This window comes from Sinohyriopsis cumingii, chromosome 14 (assembly GCF_028554795.1).
Source record: "Sinohyriopsis cumingii isolate HCF-2022 chromosome 14, ASM2855479v2, whole genome shotgun sequence".
NCBI lineage: Eukaryota > Metazoa > Mollusca > Bivalvia > Unionida > Unionidae > Sinohyriopsis > Sinohyriopsis cumingii.
The window spans coordinates 49,677,368-49,689,756 of record NC_142974.1 but is presented as its reverse complement, the minus strand read 5'-3'; the positions used below and the strand labels follow the sequence as shown (position 1 = coordinate 49,689,756).

Sequence of the window (12,389 nt, the reverse complement as noted above, 5' to 3'; positions counted from 1 at the left end):
AATTAGTACCGTGTGTCCTATAACCAGATTTAAATTTTTTAGAAAAAGTTGTATTTGACTCCTTCATATTAGAGCATAATTGTAAGAAAGAATTGGCCATGCTTGAGCATGGATAATAGTGCAATAGCATGTTATGTGATAACAATATCTATAGTTAAATTGTATCCGCATTACATGTTGCTGTGTTGTATTGTACTTATTAGTGGCTTATTCTTGTTATTAAAATAATTGTTTTCTGCCTTTGTATCTTCAAGTTATCTTTCTATGGCATGCATGCTACACAAGAGAAACACAAGCATGCTGACATCAGCAACTATGACATCACAGGGTATCAAATTACATGACGCATTGTATTTTCACCTCTCACTGGCTATAAGACAAGTTTTAAATGTTTTAAATTTCAAAATTGCATTTCTTTTCTTGCTGACTCTCGCAGAAATAAGATGCAGTGCATCCCTATTCACATCAATCAAACAAAACAAATAAGTGTGCCACATGACAGGTCAAAATGATAAGAGGCCATTGCCCTTTTGTGACTAAAACAAATACACACACCCATGAAGCATCAAGAGATGCTGACATTCCAAACTTATTTAAACTATCATCACATGTGATTCATACCCCTACATGTTAATAAAAAGGTATAAAAGCCAAGGAAGAGTACAATAAGCTTTATTATACTGAATAATTAAATAACATAGTGCTACATTTTAGTATAAAACTATGGGGAAGGGTAAATAAGCAAAGAATAGACAGAGTAATTTCTTCAAGCCTGGTAATGTTCCCCACAACAAGTGGGGGGGGGGGGATAATGTGTATCAACCCAAATAACACATCAACATGAGGTATGTTACATAAGGACAACAAGAGACAAATTTGAAAAAGCTATCCAAAGTTCCTATAATGCTGACATTGATGTTGGAGACAGAAAGTGTATGCACAAACTGTTATGACTCAAGCTATTAAGTATGCTGGAGGTGGAGAAATGTGTGAAAAACTTTGCTATGCCAAGACAAGTTCATATCTCTATGCAATATGCAGACACTGATTAAACTTGTCACTGAATACACTACTTGTTAAATTTAAGTAATAGAACTGAATTGCATATTGAAGTTGTCTAACACATAAATATATACCTACATTTACCCAAAGCTCATAAAAAGTTAAGAAAAAGTCTCAAAATCATTACTGTAGCTACTTTCCACTATAAGCAGTGTTAAATTACTTACTTTTCAATATAAAGCTAAAAAAATGCATACATTATTGAACAAAAGAGAAACAAAGCAAACATTGCAATCACTCAATTACAGTCAAAGGGGAGGTAATACACCTTGATTTGGCAAACCAAATAGCAAGCTCTAATTTACAGCTAAATGATTCCTTACTATTACTTGATGGTAAGAACAGAGCAATGTAGGTTTTATAAATAGCTTTTGTTTCAAATATGACACCATATTTCTGACATGAAGCTTGTTTTCATTTATTCACAACAACATATATGGTGAACAAAACACATATCGCTTAGTGCACGCAGTAATCAAATGCTGAGATTTGGAATAATGTGTTCTGAGACCACAAGTTGCAACACCCTGAGTATAAAGGTTTTCTATCATGGGACTTGGTACATGAAAAAAAAGAGATCTGGTTTGATGGGAGAGAGCAGTATGTTCACCATGTAGTTATACATCAAGAATGTTTCAACTGTATGAAGAGAGGTTGGGGAAGAAAAACTGCCTGTGTAAAGAATGCAATACAGATAGGACTTTTGCAGACTTATATTGGGAATGAAGGGTTGAAAACTATTATTTTAAGTGAAAATATCCCTCCCTGCTCCCTCAACAAAAGGGATGCAGAAAAGTTCCAATACTGTTTGCCCAAAAATGTAATGTACCAATATGAGAAACATGCTGAACATAGAATAGGTGTCAAGGAGTTTAATTCTAGGATAAGAAATAAGACCGGTATAATTGATATTCAATGTGACTCGACATATAATAATTCAATTTACAGGTTGAGGCAATGCAGCATGTGCAGTTTTGTGCACAGTCCTTATTTTTACAATGTTCTCTGCTTTGATCTGCTGAGTGTGTCTCTAAAATTAAATGATCAGTACTGATACATAAGTGATTGTGACATAAGTGGCTTACATATAAAATCTCCCCCCACCCCCTTTTGGGGAATTGTTGCATGTGTTAAATGGTATTTAACCATATAGGCCAATATATGGGTTCCATCATATGAAATTCTGCCATCAGGCCATACTATGCTCTTTTCCCTATGGCCTGAGCTATCTACTTCCACTCTCCAGTGTATAAAACCATCCCCATCTGTCTTTTGTATAGAATTTTTCTCCAAAATCACATGCAAACCATGATAAAAAGACTCCATTATGATTGTCATATGTAAAAACCACCAAATTGATACCCTGGATGCACGTGGTAACCATGGAAACAACAAGCTCCTATTATGGTATAGGTCGCATATAGGACTCACGGTACTAATTCCACTCCAATGGTAAACATATGGAAACACTATCATATTCAAAATTCAATAACTTAAAATTTATGGGTGCTGATAATGACACCTATAATTCTTCATGCACATCTAACCTTGGTGCAAGCTTATGTGTGGAGAACACCATATGACCCGCGGCAATTTGTTTACATACATGTGCATGAAACACGTGTTATTGATTCTGCACCAAATGAATCAGGTGCTACTTTCAGCATTGAGTACTCCTGAGTCAAGCCTGTAAAATGCTAAAATTGCATCAGTAGAAATTTGTCAATATTTTTTTTTACATTACATATAGGATAAGCTCTCAAAGATATTTTTCCTAAAATTTTAATTTTCATTATTAACCAATTATGGACCACCCAACCTGTAAATACTCTATTATTTCTTCACCCATTTCTAGACTGGTTCACAGTTCTTCCGTATAATTAGTACCGTGTGTCCTTCATTGAAACCTGTCCAAAACTTTGCAGTGTTTTCTCTGCTCATCTGGGCTTTCATTTTTATAACTGCCATGTCGAATTGGATGACTGATCTTCCATGTAATGAACAAATGTTGAACCTATGTCTTTGTTCATGGAAGCTTTTTGTGGAATCCGGTCAGTAATTTGTGAGACACCTTCATGCATCTTCAAATTATACTTTCTTTCCGTTTAGTTGTTGTTGTGGGGTTTAACGCCGTAACAGAGAGCGCTTTAGACCACTCGGCCACCCCTTCCGTTTAGCAGTAGTGTTGCTAACAAAAATGGTTTTGTTATATGTAGTTGCAATCATTTCTCAGAACGTTTAGAACCTAATCGTACAATTAATCATGCATTTTGTTTCCATTGTTTGTTTAGTGACCTTGATCAACCGTAACAGCTTAGACATGTAATGACTTTAATGTTCATCATAGTGGGAAATTTGCTTCTTTTGAACTTTTTGTGGATCAAAGTGCTCTTAGCTCACATTTATTAAATATGACATATCATCAACTTTATTGTCTCGCTCCTTTTTTTTATTTTATGGGGCGAAGTGAGTAAAAGTGGGGGCGAACTGACATAAAGTGAAGTCGAGTGGGAGGGGGAGAGTTTGTAATGCGTAAAGTTGACTAAAAAAGGCGAAAATCCTCCCAAAGTGAACGCCATTTCTGGCTGGGGAAGTTATGTGACCATGGCCTATCTCCTATGTAAAAATTCCGTAAAAACTGCTGTGTACTAGGCTGTACTGTCAGCAAAAGGGAGAACTAAGGTTCCAAGGATTTGTGTGATACCAAATGAAGACTCAGTGATAGAATGGCAGTTAAATGCAACCAGCAGAATAAAGCTAGCCCCTTTGACGGCAGTGTCAAAAGTACCAACAAAAAAATAATAATAATAAAATGCTTGTCACAAAGATCTGGACACTGTCACGTTTGTTCAACTCATTTTATTAATTGTGTGTATCATACTAATTTATATCCTTTCACTGAAATCGTTGATTTACTGTAAATGACGAAAATTACACTAATTTCTGTATACGGTTGCAGATTCTTACCCCAAAAATTTTTCGAGAGGAAGCACCAGTATTTTCTTGGCACTCTTGAGATGCTAGTTGGTGACTGACTTCGAACCCAGCCTCATGTAACATTTACGGACTGGAAGTGTCGTTCCATGTTATACTGTTATGCATAAATAGCTGTAATGTTAATAAACATAACTGAAATTCTATACTAATTTATCCCACTGACATGTCTGAAAATAGCCGTAGTATCGACACTTGGTCTTTTTGCAGCAGAATCAAATTTCTATTTCTGACAAACCTGCGTGCAAAATCACGTAATAATGAGTGAACAAAATGGCCGACCAGACTTAAAAATAACTTATTAATGCTAAGCGCCTACTGACAAAGCTGCTGGTAACGCTTTCATATGTCTTCAGTATGACTTGGCTGGGGTTCGAAACCGCGACCTTCTGCATCTGAGGTGGGCGCTCTAACCACTAGAAACAACCAGACCGGAGTGGTAAAAAGAATCCGAATTTGAAAGAATTGAGTACTGTCTAGAAACTTTATACTGAGTACTGTCTAGAGATTGAGCACTGTCAAGAGACTTAATAGCAACAGTTGCATCAGATCAACATTAAGGACTAAATTCTTTTGACATCAAGTGTTTAGTTCAGGAGCCAGAATAAGCAAGTTGGCATGCCATAGAGTATACATACAAGCCAAGAAGTCCATAAAGAATCAATATTACACATTGCAAATAAAATGATGCACCAAAATATAAATATAGGACTTCATGAATATTTGAAATGACATAGATTTATAACGTACTAGTATATTACAGACCAAACATAGTAAATAATCAATACACAACAGGGGTCAAGCTAGACTTTAATTTAGGGAGACGTGGTTTCTCATTTTGGACAGAACAGGGAGAAGTGAGAGCTAAACAGGGAGAACTGGAAGCAAAGCAAGAATATATATATATATATAGAGAGAGAGAGAAAGAGAGAGAGAGATTACAAATATTCACCAAACAGAAAGAAAAGTGCTATCCTTGGATTCTACCAGTAAATACTTGATAATAACAGGCAGAACTAATATTAAATAAAATTAATACTATCATGAAGGTTACAGAATATTTAATTCATACCCTATGGTAATTCGAACCCAGGTCCATGAGCAAAATGGCACCCATCACCTTGCCTTCACACACCAGTTCATATAAATATATACATGTACTGTATGTATATTGCATATACAATATGTTTGTGTGTGTTCATTCTTTTACTTGAATTATGGCCTCTATTTTATGGTATGCATATCTGCATTTAACATCAGTTCTAAGTAATATTTAGTTTCAAGGATAAAATTATCATATTCATATGCAGTGTATTTTGGCCACCTGACTTAAGAGCACTGTACAAACTATATATGGTATTGAATATTACCTGACAGGGGTAACTATATTACAATATTATAAATGCAAGTTAGTAAAAATGCTTAATTCATTACCTTTAAACGTGATGTGATCTGATTTTGATTATTAATGTAGCTTTAACAACTTTTCAGTCATATCACTATAATGTCTGCACTGTGGCAGTTTATAGTGATGTCTAGCCCTGGGGCATCATGCCGCAGACATGTAGCATGATGTTCCACCCTGGAATCACATTATCCTGAAACCAGGCTGACCAGTCCTAACACTTACCTCTTAATGCTGAATGCCAAGCGAGGCAGCTGTAGGTACCATTTTTTAAAGTATTTGGTATGACCCGGCCGGGGATTGAACCCACGACCATCCGCATCCAAGGCGGATGCTGTAACCAAATATTTTATCAAGAGATTTCAATAATGAAGTTGATGCTAGTATCTTTTACTAATATCTATGAACAAAAACATGTAAATTGGTCAGATTAGAAATGTTAGACATTTTATAAACATGATAATCATACACATTCTGCTGCTGGTGCTTTTATTCATTGTGTAGTTTAATGGATTTCATTTTAATTATTATCCAGATAATAAAATAAATCATCAGTTAATATGTCTGTCCTTTTACATGAGTTACAATAACTGAAATGATCTGACATTTTTTAAAAGGAACACCAACAGTTTTCTTCCAACTGTTATTTAATGGAGACAGAGAATGCCAGATCATAGATCCAAAACTACTTTGATCAGAAAATGAAACATTTAAAATCTGAAATATTTGTCCCATAGGATTGGGTGAAAAGCATATTTTGTCAAATTCCATTCTGACGAAACATTTTATCACATACTTCACACTTATATGCTTTATATCAAGCATGTGTTCCCATGTGCTAATTTGGACATCCATTGTGAATAAAACATCACATACTTCACATTTAAATGGTTTTTCTTAAGTATATATCCTCATGTGCCGATTCAGATGTCCACTAAACCTCAACATGTCACCACATACTTCACACTTATATGTTTTTTCTCTAGCATGTGTCCTCTTGTGCGTATTAATATTTCCACTGTTTAAACTTTTTCTCACACACTTCAGACTTAAATGGTTTTCTCCAGCATTTAGTTTCATGTGCACATTCGGACGTCCTGACACTTAAATGGTTTTTCTCCGGTATGTAACCTCATGTGTTTATTCAGAACTCCTCTCAAACTAAACATTTTATCACATACATCGCACTTAAATGGTTTTTCACCAGTATGTGTTCTCATATGATCACGTAAAATTCCCATACGACTAAACTGTTTATGGCATAATTCACACTTAAATGGCTTTTCTCCAGTATGAATCCTCATGTGCAAATTTAAATCTCCACTGTGATTAAACCCTTTATAACATACTTCACACTTAAATGGTTTTTCTCCAGTATGTATCCTCATGTGAACATTCAAGCCTCCACTGTGACTAAACATTTTCTTGCATACTTCACACTTAAATGGTTTCTCACCTGTATGTGTCCTCATGTGTTCATTCAAACCTCCTCTGTGACTAAACCTTTTATTACAATCTTCACACTTAAATGGTTTTTCTCCAGTATGGATCCTCATGTGCAAATTCAAAGTTCCACTGCGACTAAACATTTTCTTACATACTTCACACTTAAATGGTTTTTCTCCATTATGTATCCTCATGTGCACATTCAAATTTCCAATGCGACTAAACCATTTATGACATACTTCACACTTAAATGGTTTCTCACCAGTATGTGTCCTCATGTGAGCATTCAAATGTCCAGTGCGACTAAACCATTCATGACATACTTCACAATTAAATGGTTTTTCTCCAGTATGTATCCTCATGTGCTTAGTCAGATCTCCTCCCAACCTAAACATTTTCTGGCATACCTCACACTTAAATGGTTTTTCTCCATTATGTATCCTCATGTGCACATTCAAATTTCCAATGCGACTAAACCATTTATGACATACTTCACACTTAAATGGTTTCTCACCAGTATGTGTCCTCATGTGAGCATTCAAATTTCCAGTGCGACTAAACCATTCATGACATATTTCACAATTTAATGGTTTTTCTCCAGTATGTATCCTCATGTGCTTAGTCAGATCTCCTCCCAACCTAAACATTTTCTGGCATACCTCACACTTAAATGGTTTTTCACCTGTATGTGTCCTCATGTGCACATTCAAACTTCCTCTGTGACTAAACCTTTTATGGCATTCATCACACTCAAACGGTTTTTCTCCAGTAAGTTGCATCATATGATTGAGTAGGGTTCTGAATCACACATTAGATTTAGGAACCAAAATGTCTTTGCTCAGAACCTAGTAAGGAATTACATCACAATTAATACTTCCAGTTCAGTACCCAGGAATGTAGTTCTAGTCTATTTTTAGAACTTTTTTTCCTCTCTCATTTTGGTGGTGATAGAAGATTTTTATTTATGCATTTTTGGTAGGAATTTAAAGGTAACTGTTTATTCTTGATAATATGAGCTCAGGGTGTTGTTGTCTGTATGTATTTTGGCGACAGTGCACAGTGAGTAATAAGGCCTTGGTGATGATCCGGAAGTGAAATACGTGTTCTGGTTACATGCTGTTATGTTGACAGTCAATGATCTAAAAAAAAGAGCAGGTCAACCTTTGACAAGAACTTCACCGTGAAGTCATCTTTGAAGGTATTTTAGATTAACATATGATTTGCATTGATTGTCACACAGTGGAAAGGTCAGTACTGAGAAAGAAATGTAGAGAACATATAGTAAAATTAATTGTGTACTATGTCCGTAAGTCTACCATCAACGCCGGTGTAGTGTTAAATTTTGACCCTCGTTGAATTCTGACCCGCCGGGTCATTTTTCAACGACCGTGATCAAAATTTCACGTTAAAATCTGACCCTTTTTTAAATGTTCTGTTAAATAACGACCCGTTCAGGTGAAATTATGACCTTAGGGTAAAATGTTCTGTTATCAAAACTCAACGTCGATTTTTGAACCACTTCTAAAATGAAATCAACTTATTACTCACTGAGCTGTGTCTTTCTTAATTTTCTTTCTTTCTTTTAAGGAAACAATTGTGTGCAATAGAATGTTGTTAATCTGTCACTATCGTAATTCTCTCCGTTATACTTTTTTTTTTAAATGTCCCAAAATGCGGAACATTTTCAAAATAGCTGAACTTTGCTTTGGACAAATTGGACAAACTGATAAATGAATGACTATGTTTCACTTCGGTAAAGTCGCAAGGTTCAACATGGCAGGTAAACAACTGAACTTTATATTAGCGATGATCAGGCGCGTAGCTGCCTACAAGGCAGCTGCCTACACAGAATTTTGACGATTTTTTTTCAATGGTTTAAGCTTCACTCACGAAACCGATATGAAATCTATATTTATATAATACAATACATACGGAAAAGAGGATTAATTAGAAGCAAAAACACGAACAAGATAGTAGCAAACTCGATTTTATTGAGTCTGTTCATAAGAATTTGATGTTCTCTTTTTATTTTTACAGTATTAAAACAGTACCAAGGTTCAGAAAGTCTCAACAAGATGCATGAAATGCTATCTCAGAGTCTCTAGATTGTAACAATGTTTCCCCGTACCCACACACCCCCAACTCCTCTAGCAGTTCGAGGCTTCGCCGTTCAACATGCCTAATCATCAATCATATACTAGCTACGTCACTGAGGATAATTATAACAGTAAATAAGAACCCGTGAATAATGAATAAACCATCTACAGTCGGTTTAAAGATGCATACTAATGAACGACTTTGTCTATTTGATACTGTAGGTAAATCGGGTAAAATTAGGATTTTATTAAATGAAAATGCAGATTATATATATATATATATATATATATATATATATATATATATATATATATATATATATATATACATATGTTTAGTATGTGTATAAGCGTTCGAATCCCTGTGAGGGCACTCTTTTATTTATTTCAAATCGAATTTTGAAGTATTGATTTGTTCTAACGTTTTCTAGTTTATAATGTATTTTTGAAATTATTTTTGGGAAATGCATGTTATTTTATTTTCATAAACATTCTGCATTTTAAATTACAAAATAATATTCAAGCGATACGACAAAAAAGGCGTGGCGATGTAACTCTTGTTAGACCTAATATGCCGTGTATGTTTCTGAAGCGACCGCGCCTTCGCTTGCGCTTTATATATACGTGCATTTAAGACATTTTGATACGATCATAAAATTGCACACCGGTACTCTTAAAATCGATAATGCTAACTGTTTTGTCATGATATTACATCAAATAAAAATCTCAGATATGCATCGACATGTATTATGCATTATATATATTTTTTTAAAAAATCATATCGATTGGGAATAGAACCAATGACCCTTTCTTGATAGACACGATTTTAAAAAGCTTGCAATGGCATGCATTTTAATGCGAATCATTTCAACTGTTATCAATATACATGGGTATAACTTATCTCCCTATAAATACACCAATGTTTATAACGGTTATCATGTAACTATCGGCCGACAATACAGAGAAGCAGAGATCAATTGACAATGTTTACGTTTAGAGCAAATGTAAACAATATAGATATTTAAATTTTAAAAATACATTTCTTAATTTTATTACAAGAAAAACGTAAAACCCGCGGCCGTAAAATATCGCTAATTTAGCACGATTTACCTGTATTAAAAGATTTCCAAAAATGGCTTCCTTCATTTGGAATTAAATTATACTGTGCTTGGGTAGCGAACATTCCATTAATCTTTTAAATTCTGACGAATACAATTGAATAGTTGGGAGCAATCAAGTTTCCAAAAAGCAAGCAAAATCTCTTAAGTTTTTGCAACATTCAAACTAGTATTATGTGTTATTTGTTCAAAATCCCTCAACATCTAAGGGTGATATGGAGCGGAAACCAAATATATAGTCTACTGGACCATCACTAACAGGTGTATGTGGAGTTCCAAAAAACAGCCCTTTTCAGAGCTAACCAAAAATTCTAGAAAGGAAACACTATTCAATTTGCCAATGTGAGAATGTGGAGTAGTGTTTATATAAACACTCCCTCCTTTCCTGGTGTGTGTGTGTGTGTGTGTGTGTGTGTTTGTGTGTGTGTGTGTTTATGTGTTTGTAAGCGCTCACGTACGTTTGTGGGGATGATAGATTATTGGGTTTTGTAAGCGCTGAAGTACGTTTGTGTAGATACTAGAGAGTATGGTTTTTTAAACCTTCACGTTTATGGATAGTATATTATGGTTATGTTTCTGCTTTTCCGTGTGTGGATAGTAGATTGTGGTTATGTTTTTAGCTTTTCCCGTGTGTGGATGGTAAATTTGGGGTTTGATTTGGCATCTCTGCGTGTGTGGGTAGTAAATGGTGGGTTTGTTTCTGCTTCTTGACGTGTATGAATGGTAAATTTTGGGTTTGATTTGGCTTCTTCTCGTGTGTAGATAGTATATTGTGGTTATGTTTTGGCTTCTCAGCGTGTGTGGATAATATATTATGGTTATGTTTCTGCTTCTCCGTGTGTAGATAGTAGATTGTGGTTATGTTTTTAGCTTCTCCCGTGTGTGGATGGTAGATTTTGGTGTTTGATTTGGCATAACTGCGTGTGTGGGTTGTAAATGGTGGGTTTGTTTCTGCTTCTTAGCGTGTGTGGATGGTAGATTGTATGGCTTGATTTGGCATCTCTGCGTGTGTGGATAGTAAATGGTGGGTTTGTTTCTGCTTCTTGACGTGTGTCAGTGGTAAATTTTGGGTTTGATTTGCCTTCTTCTCGAGTGTGGATAGTAGATTGTGGTTATCTTTTGGCTTCTCAACCTGTGTGGATAGTATATTATGGTTATGTTTCTGCTTCTCCGTGTGTGGATAGTAGATTATAGGGGTTTGTAAACGCTCACGTAGGTTTGTGTGGATAGTAGAGTGTGTGGTTGTTTAACTTTCCTTTTGTGTTAATAGTATAATTAGGTTTTGGTTTTGCTTCCCGGTGTGTGTGAATAATATAGTTAGGGTTTAATCTGGCTTCTCCCCATGTGTGTATAGTATAGTATGAGTTTGATTTGACTTCTCCGCGTGTGTGGATAGTAGATTTTGTGTTTAATTTGGCATCTCCGTGTGTGTGGATAGTAAATGGTGTGTTTGTTTCTGCTTTTTGACGTGTGTGAATGGTAAATTTTGGGTTTGATTTGGCTTCTCAGCGTGTGTGGACAGTATATTATGGTTATGTTTCTGCTTCTCAGCGTGTGCGGATAGTAGATTGTGGTTATGTTGTTAGCTTCTCCCGTGTGTGGATGGTAAAATTTGGGGTTTGATTTGGCATCTCTGCGTGTGTGGATAGTATATAATTTGGTTAGTTTTTGTCTCATTATCTTTGTGTGAATAGTAGATAATATGAGAAGACAAAAGTAGGGGATGTTTTCCTTCACGTCCGTGCTTTAGATATAAATGTAAAAAGGGCCCGTCATTCGCGCCATTCTACGGAATAAGCGAAAAGAAGATGGTAGCAGTATCTGACTTGTTTGACCAGTTGAAGGAGAGTTGGTATTGGATGATATCTCCGGAGCATGTAGTGGAAAGACTTGAAAGAGAATGGAAGTTCCCAGGCAGCTTGGACTTTGCAAACAATCTGAAAATAGCCAGGGAGAACATTGAAGGGGTGATAGAAGAAGAGGTAAAGAATTTGAGAGGTTTCATCTCCCCTGAATATGTAAGAGTCGGAACATTGAAGCAGTCTCTTGAAATTTTTATCAAAGTCAGGTGTTTTTTTGGATGATATCTTCAATTTGACAGAGTGGGCTTTTGTCAAAAGGGGACGGGACCAAGTCCATAAAGCAGAAGAAATTATGAAAAGGGTCTTGGAAGAAGAAGTCAAGAACGTTAAAGACACATGGGCAAAATATAGGAAAGAATAAGAGAACAGAAAGAAAAAAGAAGCATTTGAGAGAATGAACAAAAAC

General features: G+C 35.5%; 1 protein-coding gene across 1 annotated transcript; it reads right to left on the bottom strand.

Moving 5' to 3' along the window:
- Window positions 1–656: 656 nt before the first annotated feature.
- LOC149783755 (uncharacterized) lies at window positions 657–8,323 on the bottom strand. The gene has a single exon (XM_089931991.1). It carries the CDS (start codon window positions 7,687–7,689, stop codon window positions 6,538–6,540), a length of 1,152 nt encoding a protein of 383 aa, XP_089788117.1. The 5' UTR covers window positions 7,690–8,323; the 3' UTR covers window positions 657–6,537.
- Between the last annotated feature and the right edge of the window lie 4,066 nt (window positions 8,324–12,389).

Coding starts and splice junctions, on each gene's coding strand:
- LOC149783755 (XM_089931991.1), bottom strand. CDS start 7,689: ATGATGCAACTTACTGGAGAAAAACCGTTTGAGTGTGATGAATGCCAT.